Below are 20,216 nucleotides of genomic sequence, written 5' to 3' on the forward strand. Positions count from 1 at the left end.
CAGCGGGGGTCAGGAGGTCAGTGTCTGAGAGAGAATGTGGAGTGGCGGCCTTGGTGTGACCCAGATGTTTTGGCAGAACACAGTTCCCTTTGCTTTTTGCTCTGCTCTGCTGAAAGTGACAGCGGTACTGAAAAATGGACTCGCACCTGTACTTTAATATCCACTTCATATATTAAAAAAAAAAAGATTTTAGTATGTTACCTCTTAATCTAACTGATGTGAAATCAAAATCATCTGGAGGACTCCGTGTATTCAGATGAAATACTGCATGTACTTAGAAGCTTTTACATTTAATAAAGCCGTCCCACGGCATATGGCTCCTGTCAGCCTGCTCTGTGAAGCACGGAGCCAGCGCTCCAACTGCAAAGTAGATTAAAGTTATAGGAGATCTCCAAGGTTCAAAGGAGACGCGGATCACTGCGAGGATGAAGCGTTTGAGGGTCGAGCGAAGAGAGAGAGAGAGAGACGACGCCGGCGGACGGGAAGCGTTTCTTCATAATTCACGACGCTCCGCTGACGGACACGTCTGAGCCGCGCCGCGCTCCAGCTCGCCATGTCGCCTTTAATTGCCTGTTGGTCGCCGTAATGGCCGACCGTCTCCGCCGCTATTACTTTTCATTACGCTGATGTATTTTGTTGACCTTATCAATCAGAATTTAATCTCCTACAGATTTATTTTTAATTACCACTGTTTTTCTTCCGCCCCCGTCCCCCCGGGGGTTCCACCTGCCCGTTCGGAGGTGGCGCCCGCCGGCGCGGTTACGGCGGCGTACTGTGGCCCGGTCAGAGATTAATCAGCCGTTATAACTCAGAGCCCGGAGTCAAATCCAAGTATCTTGGCTTAATTGGCAGTAAAATGGTGAGAATGAGTCCGGCCAACCCACAGTCAGCAGTAAAGGGCAGCTGAGCTCCAGCCTTCACCTTTCAGCTGTCATGCAACCTGATTATACGAGCCGGTAAAGGTTTGATAACTGTATCCCTCGGCCCCTGTCATTAAATTAATTTGAAGGAACAAAAATTATTCAGTGGCCTTTAGCTTTGGCCATTTGTGCAAAGATAAAATTACATGTAATTTGTTATTAATAATTAATGGGGAATATTATTTATGCATTGTATTAAGCTAAAGGTTGAAATAATGTTACAGAGTTTCCGAGACATGAGAAGTTAAAATGGAACGACTCGTCTTCCTGGGAGCCAGTTAACAGGATTCACCCACCGCGTTCCCCCTGCGCGACACGGCGCTGAAAGGTCGTGGTATTTGAATCGCAGCGCAGGTCTAAATAAGCAAACACAACAATCTCGATGAGCGGCTCCCTCCGCTTGTTAACACATGAAACGGGAACGCCGTGTTTGATTCCGGCTCCAGCCTTTAAGATGTGAAACGCCCTCACATCTCGGCGCCGGCCGAGCGGCCGCCAGGTTCGGCGGGACGTTCGCAGGCTGACCTCCCTCCGATCACAAGCAGAGGTTATCGCACGCCATTACGGAGCGCTTTTAGCAGCCAATGGAGGTGTTTGGTTTCAAAAATTGGGGTCACTTAGAGAGCACTCCGGCCATTTTTTCAGGCCCGTGTTTGATTTTTCCAAAGCACACCTCTTATCAGCAGCTGTCTGAAGCCCGAAGGCTGAGTCGCCGAGAACAACCCACGGACCAATTCGAACGTCGAAAAAGGATTCGTCTTCTCGCTGCCGCGCGACATGAGCCTTTGAGTTACAAGGGGAAATCCGAGCAGTGCTAAGCTAAATGATGCCTGCATAAACTTGGCTACGGAAGATGTTTATTCCCCTCCCATCGATTAGAGGATTAACTGTGTTTAGTTTTGATTCAAGCCACCATGGAGGAGTATGTCGCTAATCACTTAGTGTCAAGGCATTAGGGCTAACAGCCTTAGATTCGATCGGCGAAGCAGCTGCAATGTTTCACCTGGGAATGTGTGCGAGTGACGAGGAGGCTCGTCCCTCTCTCCTCCCTCGCGCTCCTCCTCTCCCTCCAGCCTTCGACAGCCCGGATTATTTGCTAAAGGAGGGAAACGCATCCATCCACTTTTGCGATAATGACTTGGGAGCTCGTCTGGGGCCGTCAATACACCGTGCTATTAACGCGGCGTCGGCATCGTGCCGCTTAGAGCAGCAGTCGCGGGACGGAGAGGGGCTTCACCTTAGGCGATCGGCTGGAGGTGGAGGAGCCTTTCATGCCATCATTTCCTCATACAACGCGTGGGGGCTAGGTGTCAACAGCGCCGCGACATCACGGCTACACAGCGTTGAGCACCGGATCAAGCCTTTGTGCCGGTAATGTCACAAAGACTGAAACGACTGAATGGTGACATTCATTTGTCTGCCTGCATTGTCGTGGCTGTTGTATATCTGGTAACGGGGGCGGCCTCCATTTTCGCCGCGGTATCAGGGCCCCGCAGCTGGATCACTCTGTGCTCGCACAATGGAAAACGTTGGTAATGCTGATAACAGAACATTTAGGTCAGTCTGACATTGCTAAGTAATCGCAGCGAGCGGCGCACGCCACGGCGTCGAGGATTTAAAGGTCAGCGGGGTTACTTAGCTGTGACAGGACAGAATAACAAGTCGCCGTCCCTTCATTTCCACACCACTGCCCATTAGGTGTCACGCACTGGGCTCAGATTGTGTTCTGCCCTATGTATACTGATTTGCTGAAGCAGAAGACGTCCAGTTTTGCAGGAATATTTTTTTGTTGTTTTTTTCTGTCTTTGCTAACTCCTGCTAACTCCTCTGACTGTCACAGCGTCTTTCACAAGTTACCTGCAAACGGATAATTCCTCAAAAATCACGCCCCAACCCCCCGAAATCTCCATACAGCTGCGTCAGCAAGCTTCTCGTTCTCAACCCTGGCGTTTGGCATTTAAAGTTAAAAATCCAGTATCATTTCGCCGCTCGGCGCTGTGGAAAACTCATGCATATTTATTAACTCTTAATAGACTAATGTGTTCCCATCTCTCTGCCCCAAATGATCTTCTCTGACTGTATCAGGGCTGTTAGCTATGCTTTCTGGGCTGATGCTCATGAATATGTATCCCTCAAGTGTTGGCGCGTTGTTTTTTCCCAGGTATCACTAGGTTCATGCTGCTACCTGCCCCCCCCCCATCATAAAATCTATCTTTCATGTTAAATAATACATCTTTATAATCCCTCTGATATGTTAACACTGTGTTGTTATCATACGAAGTGCTATAACTTCCGTAATTCTCACCATTAATCATGCATGTTCACCGCAAATTCTTCAGAATGTTTGTTTATTCTTTTATGTTGATGGTTCATGGCATTGAAGAAAAGTTTCAAAAGAAACCATCAAATCCGTTTTACTGTTTATCCATTTTTTAAAAGATGACAATAGAAGGGAAGCGGCACCTCGTACTGTACGTTCTGTAAACTTGCCTTGCGTAACTTGTGCTATTTCATTGGTTATTTTGCCCCTGAACACAAATATGCCAATTTAGTTTTAATCAAATTCAATATTTTATTCAAAATAGACTCCAGCAGGAAAAGTGAGAGAAGTGGGAAGTGCATGTTTTGTCTGTTCGCAGTAGATGCTGGGATTAATTAAAGTAGCAAGGGTGACTTCTTCGGTTTCCTTTTACTGAATTCACAGGAACAAGTGCCCGTGGACTCTGTGGCCCATCAAAGCGCGTTAAGTGGTGTTCCTCCCAGGATTTTCAATTACAGCTTCCCTGTGTGTCACTTCAGGGCACGATGTGAACTTGATTATTAAAAAGCAGACAAAATGTGATTTTTGGAGTAAAAAGGACCTGAAAGCCTGCTGTTTACACAGCCCGCCAGGGCCATTACTGAGCTGTGGTCCTGATCCCACCATCAGCCAATGAACTTTGTATGAACTTGTCCTTGGATGTTTAAGGTGAAGGTTTGATGGGTCTAAAGGAAGAATGGGACAATAGAAGAATGAAATGTGCAATTACTGTGAAACTATTGTAAAAAGATTTCTCGATGAAATTAAAGAGTAGCTTTCAGTACATTAAGACTGTTATTTGTGCTGTAAGAGTATTTCGCTGACCTCCCACACACTCTGTTTCCACAGTGAATAAACACAAACCATGGATTGAGACGTCATATCACGGGGTGATCACTGAAAACACCAACGTCGTTCTGCTGGATCCTCCTCTGGTAGCCCTGGACAAGGACGCCCCCATCCCATATGCAGGTATGTCACATCGCAACCTTAATAGCTGTCAACTAGAGAAAGATGAGCAATAGGGGAGCAAACTCTGACCAGTCGGAGCCAGTGTAGCCTGACTCAGGTGTTAATCCAAGCAGGGAATCCTCGCTGCAGGACATACTAACACTAAGGATAAACCCTATTAAGCCGTCATGTGATATCGCTGTAAAGGTGCTCGAACTGGCCTCGTGTACTATAACTGCTGCATCACAGCTTTTATTTTTTTTTCCACCTCTGTGCCGCAACCATTTAATCCAGTAATTCCCAGTGAGTGCATATCACATGCAGGACTCATATTTCATATTTACTTAGCGTGGAACGTGGCCTAAATAAGCCCAGTGGTGGTTGAAGACGGTGCAAAGAAAAATGGATTCGATTTTCCCACTTTGTGGCCATTCCAGCTCGTGTAAAGGGGTGCCAGCTCTTGTGGGAGGACGTTAGCTGGAGGCTGTCGCCGAGCCCAGCCAGCTCGGATCCCGCCAGGCCGCTAATGCGGCCAAGGCCCTAGCATGGGGCTGCCACGCGGGGCCGGAGCCCACTCACGGAGGCCCTCAAGCTTGGCCGGGCGGACGGGGGGGCGGGGGGTTTAATTGTGCCTGTGCTAGCTAAAAGGTTCCCCCGCGTTGTGTGCGAGCGCGGGCGCAGCGTACGGCCTGAGGGGCTTCGCTGTAATGGCCGCCCTACAGGGAGAGAGAGAGGAAATGATGAGGCGGTAGGGAGGCCGCTAGCCGGCCAGCATATGTCCTCTGGCGCCGCGCGGACTGACAGCTTCACAGTGCGATGGCGCACGCAGCGGGAGGAGCACATGGGCAGTCCTGGATTTCATAAGGAAGAGTGCTGGGGAGGTTTCGCACTAAATTATTAATAAACAAGCGCGAGAGCATCGCCAGTCTGTCCTTCACTCTCCCTCCTCCTTTTTTGCTGTGCTATTATTTCTCATACTCCAGCGCCAGTGTGCAAATATTGCTTCCTCTCATAAACACTTATGCTCATTGGTCTCATTTTTTCTGCACAGTCTCCCTTCTTGTTCACCTCAGAGCCGCCTCATGCATTTAGCACCATATACCGTGCAGACATAGTTCAGGCCAGAGGTAGTTATCAGGTACTTTGCTAAAGAGCATCCTGTGTTTTTGTGTTTTTTTTACTCCTGACAGGGCAGTGCACAGGTAGCGGCTAAGCCTCATTAGTTAGGACAACCGGCTTTTAATTACGGTACATCAAAAGCACGAGCGAGCAGCGTGTGACTGACAGCAGTTTGGCTCCTGCATCAGTGATGGCGAAAACTTTAATCCACCAAATAGACCTTTGTTTATGGGCTTGTGACACCACCACCTGCTTCATCAGCACATTAGCTTGAGACGTGAACGCATCATGAGCGTTTAAAATAAACCAATTCACAGTAAAGTAACTATGAGTCAGAGGACACATACAGCAAAGTATTTCCCTGCTAGTCATTTACTTCACTCTGAACCTGTCCAATAATCCTGTTGGATGGATGATCAGGGAGCAGCAGTCATCACGCTCACTGGTCTGGAACAACAGGAAATGTGGCTCTGTCATGAAAATGCCGCCCGCGACTGACATGAGCCAGCAGCCGCCGCGTTACAGGAGCCCCGCGAGCTCTGCAATCGCACAGACCATGTGTCGGCTCGGGCGAGAGGCGCCGGTAGCGGCGAACTCGTTGTTTTATGCATGGACGTGTCTGGCTGAGGGCAGAGGCGTCGCTCCGAGGAGCCGCGGAGATGCTAAAGCGCTGCCGCTAGCGTTAGCCGTGACGAGGCTGCGGCGGGAAACACGTTTAGCTTCATGTTGCACCTGAGACTCCTTCACGTGCGCGACGGAGGATTCAGTCATCATTTCACTGCCGGAGTCTCAGTCAGCCTTCAACTTGACGGTGGAACGTGACAGAGCAGCGTTTTAACTTTTAACCAGCGGTGGGAGAGTTGATGGTTAATGATGTGGCGTTTAAAGTACATTCTCTGAATAGTTGCCACCTTTTTAAGTGGCCCCCGTGTACCCTGAACTCTGTAGTGGTGGATAATAAGTGGGAGCAGAGCGCCGGTCCATTAGATTATTAAGCTGTAGTGGCTTTTTAGGAGACGACCGCCGCAGCACTGAGTGGGCTTCTAAAGTGTCAGGTTAGCGAGGTTAATGGGCAAAAGCTGTGCGGAGAAACAGGTTAAGCGGTTGTCAGCCGCTTCCTGGGTTCCCTGCTCGCGACACACACGGACACCCACACATTTTCTTGTGGCATAACATACTATTCATGTGTCAATCCTTCACTCTGCCTCGTCGACAGAAACCCGTGCGGCTCCTGCTCGGACGCGGCGCCGACGTCCCGCCGGTGACCCACGTCGCCGCGTGCCGCTCAATCATCAGCCCTGACGGCTGCGACAGGTCTACAAGACCACCCCCACCCCCTAGGCTGCCACCTGTATAGTTTTTTCATGTCGCAAGTTTTCTCTCACCAAATCTGAATTTTCTCTCCGCCCGTCTTCCGCGATCGTTCACGAGAAGCGAGACGCTAACGCTAACAGTGGGATTCTGCCTGGTCCCACTCGTGTCTGAGCTAACGGCGCATTCTAATTTGTTGCTTTACCGATCCACACCTCTAAATAGAAATCAATTATCTTTGACCACGACTTTCTTTAGCAAATTAGAGCCTTTTTCATAGTCTGAAAACAGCAGGCGCTATCACATCATCATCCATTTCCATAGGTGCATAGAGTATCTATGAGTAAATATACAGGCTGGCTAATGTGCTGTGATTAATTAGCCTCTTTCTGTCTGTCTGATGGAGAAACAGATCTCAATTTAATTATAAAAGTATCTCATTAGCACAGCAGCAGTGAGCTGAGTACAACGTGTAGGTGGAGTAGCATGATTTGAATTAAATCCTTTATGGAAGAGAAATGAGGATGATGTTGGCACAGTATGTGTTTTTAAAAACATGCACAAATGAAGTCAAACCTAATATTAAGATGGGAAAATAAAGTGAGCGCGAGCTCAGCTGTTGCGACTGTGCTGCCGAGTCCAACGTGAACTTATCTCCTGTCAAACTGATTGAGAACGACAACTTTCACGACGAGCTGATTGAAAATTAAAAGGGGCCAGAGGGCTGATTTTTTAAAAAACAGGTGCGTCTTTGTCAATTCCCTCAAATTCTCCAACTTCAAAGTTGCTGCTTGGAAGTGTGATTAAAAAGCAACTGATTGAAAAAATTTTGCAGCAAAAGAAAAAGCATTTCTACCACAAGACTCTCAAATGCCTTTAATCTGTCTGTGCTTTCTGTTCAGACTCGCAATTCAGCACCTCCTTGGTCTTTTAGTTGCTTCGCTTGTATCCTGACCTAGAACAAGCCCTCACTTTTTCACGTCCTTCCTGCACACACACACACACACACACACACACACACACACACACACACACACACACACACACACACACACACACACACACACACACACACACACACACACAATCTTCCTTCGTCTTTGCTCAAATAATTTCCACCTGTCAGATTTCATCCGGCTCTGGTGCACTGAGGACTTGGAGCAGTGGCTTTTATCCTCCACAAAGCTCAACACAGTCCACAGGAGATGCGGCGTTCTGCTAGAAGTGACAGCTCCTTCTTTTTTGACAAAGTTCAATCTTAATTATGTCTTCATGCAGTTTGTGCGCGGTCAGAAAGTTCGCACACGACCTGTGAAGTGAAGCTCGAGGCTGTGACTTTGCACCCAGTGATACTGTTACTGCAAAACTTTCCTCTGCAGACGATTAGCTTAAAATCACAGACAACATAATGACTCCCTTGCTTCTGGTTTTCAAAGTGCCCCAGTCTCTGGCTTGGAGACAATGGAGCCATCACTCTGCCATTGTTCACGTACTCATTTATTAATGAAGGACTGCAATGCAATCTGCTTCCTCACTGAACCACACAGATGAGGGAAATCATCTTTGTAATGAGATTTTTTCCAGGCTTTTAGCTTTTTTGGTGTCTTTTTATGAGATTCAGACCTGGCAGCTGGAGTTCTCACTCCTTTGTTCTAGTAAAGCAGGGATATGTTTTAGGTTTTTCATCACTGACACTGATATTCTGCTGTTCAGAGAAGATACACTATAAATGTTTTTTCCCCTAAAATAATTTATTATAGTTATTTTGACGGGGCTTAGATACTAGTGCTTCAAATTATAGTACTGATAATGAAAATTATATCAGAGACACAATAAACATATTCTATGTTTTGTTTCTATGTTAATTTTATGATCTTTGTTTTCATTTGAAGCATCTTTAAGCGTCTTGAAAATACCTTTGCACCATTCAGACCTGCTTTGTTCCTCCCATGATCATATTCAGACATGTTGTTTACTGGCACATACAGTGAGTCTGGGTAACATTGCTGGTAAGTGATGACATGAGGCCTCCTCTGGACCGGGCCTGCTGGCAGCTCCGTGTCTCCTCCTGCAGGAGCTGACGTAGCTGCTGCTCACTCGCTAACGCTACGTGGGAGACCTTCTGGCTGCTCGTTTTATTATCCGATTCCTCAACTTAAAAATGCAAGACTGGAAGCAATTCTTGATTTTTTTATTGCTAGTAAAACAATCACCAGTGTTACCAGTTCTTCTCCTAAGAGGAACCTGCGAGGAGGAGAACCGGACGTCTGCTGCGAGTCGTCACGGCCTCATTCAGAGGAGGAAGACATTTTAAAGACTCTCCTCTGAAGTTGAGCTCTCGAATCAGCACTCTGAGCGCTATCTGAGCGCTATCTGAGCACTATCCATGTTTTAGCAGTTTGTCAATATCACATTCATCGCTTGCCAGTACATCTCTGCAGCACTTCAAAGACTTACACGCCGCTTTTGATATTCATCTTAAATTCCGGGGTTCATTCTTTCTACCTTTGGATAGTTGTTTTTCGATGCGATGTGTCTCATGTGGATCCCAGTCCTACCTCCAATTCATCCCATCTGACTTTCAGCCCTGTTTTCTGTTTTCTGAAAGTAACATCCTTTACTCTTTGAAATTTGACAGCTTCCTCTTTGCTTTAATCGTCTGCATTTTCCTCTTGTCATACTTCCATCACCTGTTTTTTCTCAGTTTCGTCTTTGGCGCTGGAGATGTCTCCACTGGACAAACACACTCGAGCCACATTGTTTGTGTGAGTCAGAAAACAAGCTGCAACTGCACTGAAAACTGCACTCGTTTCTGTTCAGACTCAGTCTCACGTGTAGGCTTTTCTGCAGAATTATTCTGAAGAAATGTCTAATTTATTTATCCGTCGCTTCTACATTTTCATGAACATGCACACATCTTCAGTCAAGGTCAAGGAATAGCGTGTCACCCTGAAGACAAGTTAATGAATTATGATTAGCAACCATCACCAAGGACAGCAAGACAAAAGCAAATCAAACCGCAGTCACATCTTTACATTTTCTACCACATCCATGGCCCCGTGTGTGTTGGACTGCAGAGGTTGGTATTCTACCAAATGTCAAGTGGCCTTAATCGCCTGACAACAAGATCTCCACACAATCTCCCTTCCTGTCTATTCTTTTACACTGAATATAAAGCAGCAATGGAAAATGTACTGACTGAGGATACCTGTGAGAGTTAGTGATGCTCCCAGAGTGGCCGAGTTAACCTGGGAGACCAGCTGAACAAAAAGAATTCAGCTTTTTACCCAGTTTATGATTATTTTCATTGCAAAACACCACAAAGCTTTGTCATAACAGATGACATTTAGAAAAGAAAAAAAAAGGGGGGGGGGGTTATGTATGAGGCATGGCTTCCCCTCCTGCATCATAATGAAACACACACAGACCTGACACTTAACAAGCCTGCTCCGTAATTGATGGCAGTCTTCAAGCAAACATGGAGAAATAATGTTTTAAATAAACAAAGATTAAACAAAAACATGAAAGGAAAACACTGGCGATAATTAATAGCCTCGGATCACTCAGGATGACAGACAATATCCAGGAGGCTGCACATCAAGGTTATTTACCTGAAAGGAGAATACATTAAATGCATTAAGTTTATATTGCATGAGCCGGTGTCATTTCCAGCCCCTTATCTCATATGTGCACACACTCAAACGTAATCAGGAGACACACACAAACGTGTCGAGCTCCTGGCTGTGCACCGCGCCTCTGCGCTCCCCTTAGAGAAAACAAGACCACAGCTGTTGGAATATTCATGTATTCGAATAATATTTGAATCCTCATGAATTCCGGCGGGTTCAGAAAAGCCCGCTCCGACGCCGCAGTCGCGGAGGTTTCCGAGGCTGCAGACGCGATGAGCATCGCAGGCTGCGGCGGAGACAGGAGTAATTGGGTGCGTGGAGAGAAGGCGGGAGACGAGGGAGCGGGAGGAAATGACAGCAGACTTGTCTTTTCTCCGTTTGTTCCCCGCGTCTCGCAGCTGCTATCGATAGTCCTGTAAGTGGCGTGTCACACGGACCCGCGCTGAGATGCTTGCAAAATTACTGAAAATTAAGTGTACAAGATTGGCCACAAAAATCCAATCTGCTCTCAGCCTCAGTCATTTTGCAAAGTTGACGATGCCTGGGAACTTGTGACAGTCCAATTAAGCACATTTGCATATCGGGAGGCTTAAATTATTGTCATCCGCTGGAGCATAAAATGGAGGTGCAACTCAGGGAACGATAGCGGGGATGTGCTCTCGTAGACGAGAGGCTCAGCTCGCGTTCTCCTCTCCTGACGTGTTTCATTGTCCGGTCCTGTTGCTTTTAGAGGCTTTCTTTAGACTTCCTGTCTCCCTCCATCACCTCACATCTATCTTCAGTGGCTCCGTCCAAGCTTTGAGTCACTATTTAGCAGATCCTAAAGTTTTATCTAGGCAGATGTAGATAAAGGAGCGGACCTCGCCAAGTGTGGGTGGCAGCTGTAAAATGCTCCATTACTAAAAATAATAGTGGGTCTTGCTCAACCTCACGCCATGAACATCCTTCCACCTTGCAGCGAAGAATTCCCCTTTTATCCGCCTCACTCTCTTCCTGCCGTCGCCCGGGGCGCGAGCTCCGGCTCTGGCCTTGTGTCATGAAGGCAAAATCAACAAGAGGTACAGCAGCGGTGGAGGTAGCTGTCGGGTGAGACGGCGTCTTCCAAGGGATGACTTCAGGCTTCAGATCGTTACAGTGTGTCTGCCTCTTTTTATGAATATAAAGCAAAGGCGTGGCAGGAAGTGAAAGAAGTTAGAAATCTGAGCGTCAGGCCTTGACCTCTGACCTTAAAATAATGAGAGCATCATCATCACCCTGATCCCATAACATCATGTCTCAAGTAAAATCTAATTAAATTAACTAAGATAAGGCTCATAAATCAGGATTAGGGGGTAAACATGTACAGTAGCATGTTCCCTTCTATTACATCGCTTGGTATTCAAGTTGTTTCTGTGCTGACAGCCAATCACATATTTCACAAATAAGACTGGAGGTAAATGCTACGCCGGCATCAGCGGCGTCTCCTCTGCTTGCGTGAGCCGGAGCCACACAGCAGCTCCGTGCAGCGCCTTAATCAGACTCATTTATGGGTTCTCCTCTTGATAAGTAACTGTCAGGACTCGGAGGATTTTATGCTGCTCATTTAATCAGAGGCTTGGACTTCACCGCCTGGATCCTTCTCTACCTCTGTGCTCCGGCCAAATAAAAAGCGTGGCTCATTTTCAAGGAGCGCCTGGTGACTTATCGGAGGCGATATGCTGTCCCCGCTTCCCCTCAGGCCTGTAAACGGAATGCATTAGTAATGAATCACTCTGCAAACGTACCCAAGTGGACAACAATTTGTGTTCACCCCTGTCATCTCACTCAGGCTTTATGCAGGAGCCAAGGGATTTCTCCACCGCACCGGCCGAAACCTGGAGGAACCTGCTCATACATTATAGTCAGTGAGCGTGAGAATAACATATGCGCAGACGTGCCCATCAGAATTACTGCGGTTTATTGGGGCAGCGCCTTACTGACAGCTGAACAATTGTGTTTTACTCCAGCTGTTGCCCAGTGGTGTCATTTTCATGCTCCGAGCTCTTCCCTGTCATTTTCCCCTTGTCTGATCCCTTTCGAGATACTGACGGTTACACACAGACCCGGGAATATGAAAAAGACTCAGCGCAGCGCACTCCTTCATTGGACCTGACACATTTCATTGAAATGAGAAGCCAGTGGGTAGTGTTAGAGTGTGAACCGGGGGGGAAAAAAGAGGATAAAGAGGCGCAAACGTACAAGGGAGCGGAGAGAAGGATTTGGGTGTTCATCATCATCCATTTGACACAGAGGAAAGGTGACAAGTGGCGGTGATAAAAGGAGACACGGAAGGTGACGAATGTGGCTGGAGCGTAAACTTTAATGGCCCGGCCTTGGATGGAGCAATTTGCCAATATTTAATTAACTGTAATGTGATCAATCAGAGTGTTAAAGGATGGAGCCGCTCCAGCCGCACACACCCCACAGCTCATTTAGCCTTGAGAAAGGCTCCCGGCGAACGCAGCAATCAGCCGCGGCGGCCGCGCGGTCGCGTCCGGAGAATCCCATTGTCCCTGCCCTGACGACAGCTGCACGTTGTCCTGGTAAATCACAGCGGCGCTGTGGATGTGCCGGCCTCACACACACACGGGGGGGGGGGGGGGGGCTCTGCTCGGGATTTGTGTGTTTGCGAGATTACTCTCGGACGCCTGTGAAATTATGTTCCCTCTTTTTTTTATTTTTTCCCCCTCCTGCAATTTCACTTGTGTTGAACGGCGAATTCTGTTTGCTTTTCAAATCTGTCTCTTCGTTCGTCCTTGTTTTTTTTTGTGCTGAATGTATTATAGGCACAATATTTTAAGAAGGATTAGCGCTCAGCTCCACATTCGGAGCCGCGGCCCATCTTTAGATAGCCGCTGCCTCGCTCCATTCATGGTACTCTTCCTTTGGTCTCAGTGAGGGACGATTCATTCATTTGTTCCCTGCTTGTACTCAAGCAGCGTCTTTATTCTCTTAATTAACATTTCAGCAGTTTTGTATATAAAAATGTACATATATTTATTTGCTTTTCACAACTGAGACTCTGAGCCCATTTTTGTCTGATGCATCGTCTCTACTGATGCATGTTTAGTTAGAAAATGCTGTGTTTTTGTCTTTAAGGTCAAATAGCCACAGGACAAGGTCATCCCGTGGCCCCAACTGGGCCGGACGTGAGCCGGCGCTTCTCTTTGCTTCTGAATAAACATGCGACGCCTTCTATTTTTCGGATACTAACTTATTTCGCACCTTTCGTTTGCTCGGCCCTCCAAGGTCGGCCGCGCCCGGCTACGCGTGTGCTGCCCTTGTAATTTGCGCAACTTCTCCGCCGCCCGTGCAACAAAATCTGAGGAGCGTTTTAAATTAATGAATCTGAAAGCGAAATCTCCAGCCCGATCGTTCTGCGTCTGGACCTTGGGTGATTTCTCCAGCAGCGCCCACCACGCTGTCTGTCAAAAGTATGATCCATCAGTAGAAACTGTCAAAAAGGATAGATAACCGAAAATGAAGTGCAAATTGAAAGCATATACTGTATTACCTCAGTTTCAAATTTTGGCTTGACCTTTATAACCTGTCGACAAAAACTAGGACCCCCCCCACCACCACTTTCCCTTTGGCTGAATTTCCACTTCGTCAGAGACAAGCAGAGAGACAGTGAGGTGAGAGCTGTTTGACAAAAAAATGATGTGAACTAGCTAATAAAAGCTCCTCGGATTAAATTAAGAAGGTAATTGGATTCCTGCATAATAAAATAAAAGGGGGTCTAATGAAAGTGCCTTTTCAAGGTTTTGCTCCCTCGTCGCTCGCAGAGCTGGAAGGGGTTCAAACGAGGCGGCTAAAAACTGGACACACGGGTTTATTTGCTCACGAGAGCCCAGGAACTGACGCAGACTGACGAGTCATTCTCTTAATCAGTGAAGATGGGAGCGTGGTCAAGGTTAGCGGCAAAACAACAGCAGAGACTGAATCATTATTTTTTTACTACTTTGGTTTATTTTCTCTCGGCCTCTAGAATGAGTAGACACAACACATGAATCAATTATTTTACAGAATGAATAATAGAGCCAGATGTGCAGTGCTGTAAAACGGCATTACTGGATGTGCATTTAGATTAACAGCGGCGATAATCACATGTCTGTCTCCTGCATCTGAAGGAAGGTGCGAGACATTCTACAGGGAGCCGTTCCGGTGGACCTGCTCCCTCGCAGTGGTTTCATATCCTGCAGAACCGTGGGCTTGTGTTCTCTATATGTCTGTGTGATGTTTCAGGTCACAGAGTCTTAGTGGAGCAGCAGTTTAATGCTGTAGACCAGGGCACTGTGAGTTCAGATCACCTCAAAGCCTGACCATCGTTCTCTCGACTGTAACGACCCCCCCCCCCCCCCCCCCCCCCCCCCCCAAACACACACATACACACATAAAATAAGCCATTCATCCACACTGATCTATTCCCAGTGGGAGTGTGTGTTAATTACAAGGGGCTAATCGATACCGTCCACTAAGCGATGGCTCAGACGCACGACGCGGGCGTTTTTCTGTGCGTGTGTGAGCGCATAAGGAGCCCATCGGGGATAAGTGCAGTCCCTGCGCCCGCGTGATGGATGGCGTAAGTGTTTCAGCCATCAGCCGCGCTTTACAGGCTGTGAGTGGTTGTTTCTCGGCGCTGACCCGGTGACGGGCAGCCTGGAGCCGAGCCAGCGGCATCGCAGCTGGACCGGCGGCGGCAGTGATGATGGTGAAAAACTCCCCCATGTTTGTACCTGGGAGTTTAGAAACGACATGGATGCTGAATAACTGCTTGTAATCTGTGGGTGATTATTCAAAATCAGACTAAAGCGGGTCAGGTTTGGTTTCTATTCTGAATGTCAGCCAATAGCTAGCATGCTAACATGCTAATTTCAGGGTGTTTTTCAACAGCACTAAAGTGCGGTAACAAGCGTTGCACTTTGTCGTGCCCCATATTTCCAGCATCTGTATTTTGAAGATGCACTCGTCACTTTTAACTTGGAGTCATGTTCCTAACGAGCGACAAACTGTGTGGGTATGACGGCGAGTTCCCTCCTCTTTGTTCTGATTTAAATAGACGCGCTTAAAGACTTGCAAAGACCGGCCGGCCCCCAACTGTGCGAGGGTGCTGTCATGCATGGGGAAGCATGCGTACGCACCGAGGGAGCGGATGAAAACAATAAAGCAAAGAAGAATGGAGGGTCGCCTGGGGAGTGGCGCTAAAGCGCTAATAATGCTGTAAGAAATTTTGGTAATTTTCTGGATGAAAAGCATCATTTAGCTGCAGACAAATTTGCGTGCGGCTCCGTAATTAGAATGTGGGGATATGATTATGGAAGGGCGTCAGCGTGAGCGGTGACAGGCCCTGAATCAGTCTAGTCAGACACAATAAGGCGCTCAAAGGCGTCAACAAAGGGCAAATTAATGTAAACACATTAGCACAATTATCACAAGAGTCCACACTTAGTTGGACATTTTAATCATCATTCAAAGCTTCGGATCTGTTATGCGGATGCTGCCTCAGTCAACGTGTTATTTGTCTACGAGTCTGTGATCCATCAAGCTTCAGAGAATGTCGAATGACAATTAGGTTTATTAAGTGGAAACGTGAGGCCGTGTGTCAGACACACACATGTGATGACCCCCTGTGTGTACAGTCTTCTGCTCTAATCGAAGGCTGGTGTTCAGAAGAGAGAGAGAGAGAGAGAGAGAGAGAGAGAGAGAGAGAGAGAGAGAGAGAGAGAGAGAGAGAGAGAGAGAGTATGAATGCAGGTTTACACCCACCATAACTAATAATCAGCACAAGCTAATTGGAACGGTGTGGTCACAGTTTCCTGCCATTGCTTTACAGTATTTATGCAACATTGGGGCCAAACACAACATCAGGGTTCACGGACTCCTTTCATCTTGTGTTTTAGTTTCTGAATAACGTGAAGGGCTTCGCAGCGTTTCCACAGACGCCTGTCAGCGGTGCACTCAAAGCTGCTGTTTTAATGTGACTTAGGCCTTAGTGGACCGTCGATCAGAAAAATGTACCATCGCTCAAAGCAGGCATTTAGTGGCTCAATTTGTCATTCCTCTAAGCCTCTTGTCCATAGACTGCTCCCTGCCCCTTCTAATAGAAATCAACTTCAGCTGGAGAGATGTGCGGCCTGCTGAATGGGGGGATGCCTTTCTTTTTGCGTTTGTGATTTCAACATAGTCGCACAATATTTTGGAATGGGCATGAAGTCTGCAAAGCAGATTAGAGGTCATGGAAAAGTGAGCATTAAATTCTCTGACAACAAAAGGATTAGGTGACGCAACACGACTTGGCCACAACTCCGACGCCCACTCCTCGCAGAAATAAGCAAAGACGATTAGGCCGAGGGGACTAATTCGTGCACCGTGGGCTTAGAGTCATGTCGAATGAGTCTTGTGAAAATCGTCAGTAAAATGTCACCAGCCGCATCCACTTACAGTGGGGGAGAGCAGAGATCGGATCACAGGGCGAGAGGAAGAAAGTAACAGCAGGCGTCATTGAGGTACAGTAAGTAGAGCTCCAGCCTTTTTACTTCTCCTACGTTTATTCCTGGGGAACTTTGATCCGACACATACAGTAATACCCTACACAACTTCGGTCTAACTGTCTTTTACAGTTTCAGAATCACACGTTGATCTACTGTACATGTACAGTAGTTCCATTTCAGCATGAAGCGTTCACTCGACTTGTCTTCTGCCTGTTTTATTGGTTTAAGCACCCACTGTACAGTAACTGCCTTTGCTTCTGCTTGTCACAGCAGCTGCCTGTTGTTATGAACGTCCCTCCAGTGTATCGTAGCAGCAACATTTATTCCATCTGGTAGTTGCACCCATACATCCATGGGCTGGTGTATTATCAGCCTGGCTGAAGCCTGTTTGGAGCCCAAGCTGCATCTGTTCTACAGTATCTTGCTTTGAGTACTGTCCCTGTAAGACCTCCTGGGATCTAGGGAATCTCCACTGAATGTCTAAACATTCAGGATTTAATTGAAGTTTAGCTTGATTGTGTAAGTTTGGATCATAGGGAACTGGGAATCAGCTGTTCCCAGTCATTGGTCCAAACTCATTTTGCTGCAGGAAATCGCCTGTTCTCTAATCAGACGCCTTCTTAAAGCCATTGTTTCAGTTATTTGTTCAGGAGGTTTCGAGGTTTTGGAGTCAGTGAGTGCAATGAGTGTACTAATAAGAACCACAAAGGCGATACCTTTGACAGCGCTCGACGTGAGAACACCTGTGGGGGCGGTCCTTCCGACTGGTGCGCTTTAATTAGAGCAGCTGTGTGTGAGGGGCTTGTAACCCACAGCAGTAAAAAGATCCTGCTTTTTGGTAAATGTTTCAGACCAGATCAGGTCGGCATCTTGGAACTCAGTGGTCAAGGCTGTTGTCATGTGTCAAATGATAGTTAATTGCAGCTTTAATGAGCAGTAGAACGTCTGAAAACCGTCCTGCTCTGTCAATCGATGTGCTGCTGTTTGAGATTTGCAGGTGCTAATTAGCCAAGTTCGGGTTTGCTGGCTGTGTCTGAGTCTGTGGATTTTAATGGGAACAGACCCTTTTGTGATCATTTATGGAAAGCGCTAACAGATGCAGGTGCAGTGACGCGGCGTTGGGCTCCTGCAGCAGATTAAATGAGACTGCCTGCCTCGACGCATGCGGGGCGGCCTTTGAAGGCACAGCTCCTCTGGAGTGTTGCTGTGTTAAACACACCCTCCAGTCACGGTGATCACAGCGGTCGCCGCTCCCGGCGTCAGCACTCAGTCATGGGGTCATCCCGTTCTCCACGCACGCGGCCGCAGCGTCTACATGTAGCGTCGTCACATTAAATGTCTCTCATTCATTTTTAATCAGATTTGATTGGGATGCAGAAATGCTGCACACTGTTGGTCACTTAATTCACTCACATTTTCTCCGGCGCAATTAAAGGCTAACGGCTGTAACATTTTAACCGCCGGGTGCGTGTTTGCACCGAGGGCCGAGAACAATGGAGATTTTGCCATTGCATTTATTGCAGCAGCTTTACAAACCTATTGCCTCTGTACATAATGAAACACGGCACTCGTTGGCGCGTCAGTGGAGACTCTTTAACGACTAACGGCTCTTTCAATGCAGCTTCATCCACAGAACTGTTTCGGCGCCACGTTTCCGTCCTCCCTGCTGCTCAGACTCACTCTTGAACAGCGCCTTTCATTTCGCTAAAGCGTCGTGTTCATTCAAGTTAAAGCTGGTTATCTCGCCCCACAAACGGCAGAATGATGCTTTTTGCGCCACGTGGGGCTTTTTCTGACTGTGACTCATTACGCGTTCGCGACGTGGAGCCGCAGGTGGAATTCCACCGCGTTGCCGCGAGACGCCCCGGAAGCCGATATCCCGCCAGAACGCCGGCATTCGTGCAGGGTCGTCACAGGCTCGGTGTGTGTGAAGCTGTGCGGCGCGGCAGAGGGGGCTGTCGGAGCCCGCGAAAGAAATCTAACCGCTCTCTCATCTTTCTAAATGATACATTTGTGACGATACATTTGCGCTGATGACATGTCTCATTGTAATTTGCAGTGCCAGTGCCCGTGTCAGAGCTGTACAAGGCAGGATGTGAAATTGGGGTCTCAGAATGGGATGTTTTATTAGCTGCTGGATATTACCAAGGTGGTTAAGCTAGACTATTCGATTTGCACTGCTCTTTTCATTTACTCAGTTTGATTTGCGATAAGTGGCTCTTCCTCAGGACAGAATCGGCGGTAATTTCACAGTTTGTGCTCTCTTTCTGTCTGCTCCTCTTGGTGCGCGTCGCCCTCGTCTCTCTCGGTAACGATGAGCCTCGTGGACGCCTTCCTCGCGCGTGCGCCGCGCACGGCCTCAAGGCGAGATCGCAAATGAATTGATTCGAATACAAATGAACTCAAGATAGTAATCCTGCGCTAAGTGGCTGCTGCTTAATTTCATATTGATGAATGAACTGCCTCTACGGCTGCTCAGAACAATGGTTTCTAATTAGAGCAACGATAATTGCAGACACATTGATTGGCTGGTGACGCTGTTATGGACCCTATCAGGACGCTATTGAGTAAATTCCCTAGGATGTCGGATTTCAAACCTACAGCGGCAACTCATGAGGAGGTTCGTACAGAGAACGAACCTGCTGCACGCTGATGGTGAAATACGCAGGAAGTAAAAACAGCAGTAAAGTAGCAACGAGAGGCCCTGCTCCTTCACAGGTCTGTGAATCAGGAACCTGCAGATAAACAGATTAATTAATTAGACACAGGTAAAACATGAAGCTCGTGCCTCGGACGCGTAGGAAAAGTGGAGCGTGACAAAAGAAAACTTGTTGCCAATGAAAAAGGGGGGAGTCGTAATAGTTGCACCATGCTAACTGCTAACTAGCACAGTGCTGTTGTAAGTGTAGTGTTTTTTTTCTTCTTTGGAATCTTTGGGGACTCCACACGCTGTTGTATTCGTCTGTTTACACGTGTTTATTGCACACCTTTAAATACTACCAGCCAGTTTCTGTTTTCTGCCTTTAATTTCTCTTGTAACGCGCAAACGCCGTGTAACCTTTTAGAATGGATTACGGATCGCGGTGGCGCGACTTCAAAGGTAAATGTCATGTTAATATCTAAATGTCAGCGCTAAAATCCAAATGGTCGCGCGCCTCCCGTGCGCTCACCGGCGGCGGCGGAGCAGGAGCGTCTGGAGGGCCGCTCCCGCCCCCCGGGTGGCGCCGCGCAGATCAAATCATTTGGTTTGATCCGGTGGAATGAAATGGAGTTAGAGAAGGTCAGCGCGCGCGGCTGTGTTCCTCACGCCGCCCTAATGTAATCAGAGCTCACCGCCAGAGACGTGGATTAAACTGAAATCCAGCCGCATCTCCCGCTTTTCTTCGGATTCATTTTCCCCATCCATCACCGTCTCTGTCTCTGGTTACCTTCTTCCCCCTAAACCGATTGATCCATTCACCCTCACCGAGTTATTGGG

At 47.6% G+C, this 20,216-nt stretch overlaps 1 protein-coding gene across 1 annotated transcript in view; it reads left to right on the plus strand.

The window, feature by feature from the left end:
* LOC114867806 (calsyntenin-2-like) overlaps positions 1 to 20,216 on the plus strand; it is a 137,146-nt gene that overhangs the window by 55,882 nt on the left and 61,048 nt on the right. Inside the window, exon 2 of the mRNA XM_029170825.2 lies at positions 4,069 to 4,191. Within this exon, the coding sequence (XP_029026658.1) occupies positions 4,069 to 4,191 (123 nt within the window). The remainder of the gene's footprint in view (positions 1 to 4,068; positions 4,192 to 20,216) is intronic.

This window comes from Betta splendens, chromosome 13, assembly GCF_900634795.4.
Source record: "Betta splendens chromosome 13, fBetSpl5.4, whole genome shotgun sequence".
Taxonomy (NCBI): Eukaryota; Metazoa; Chordata; class Actinopteri; order Anabantiformes; family Osphronemidae; genus Betta; species Betta splendens.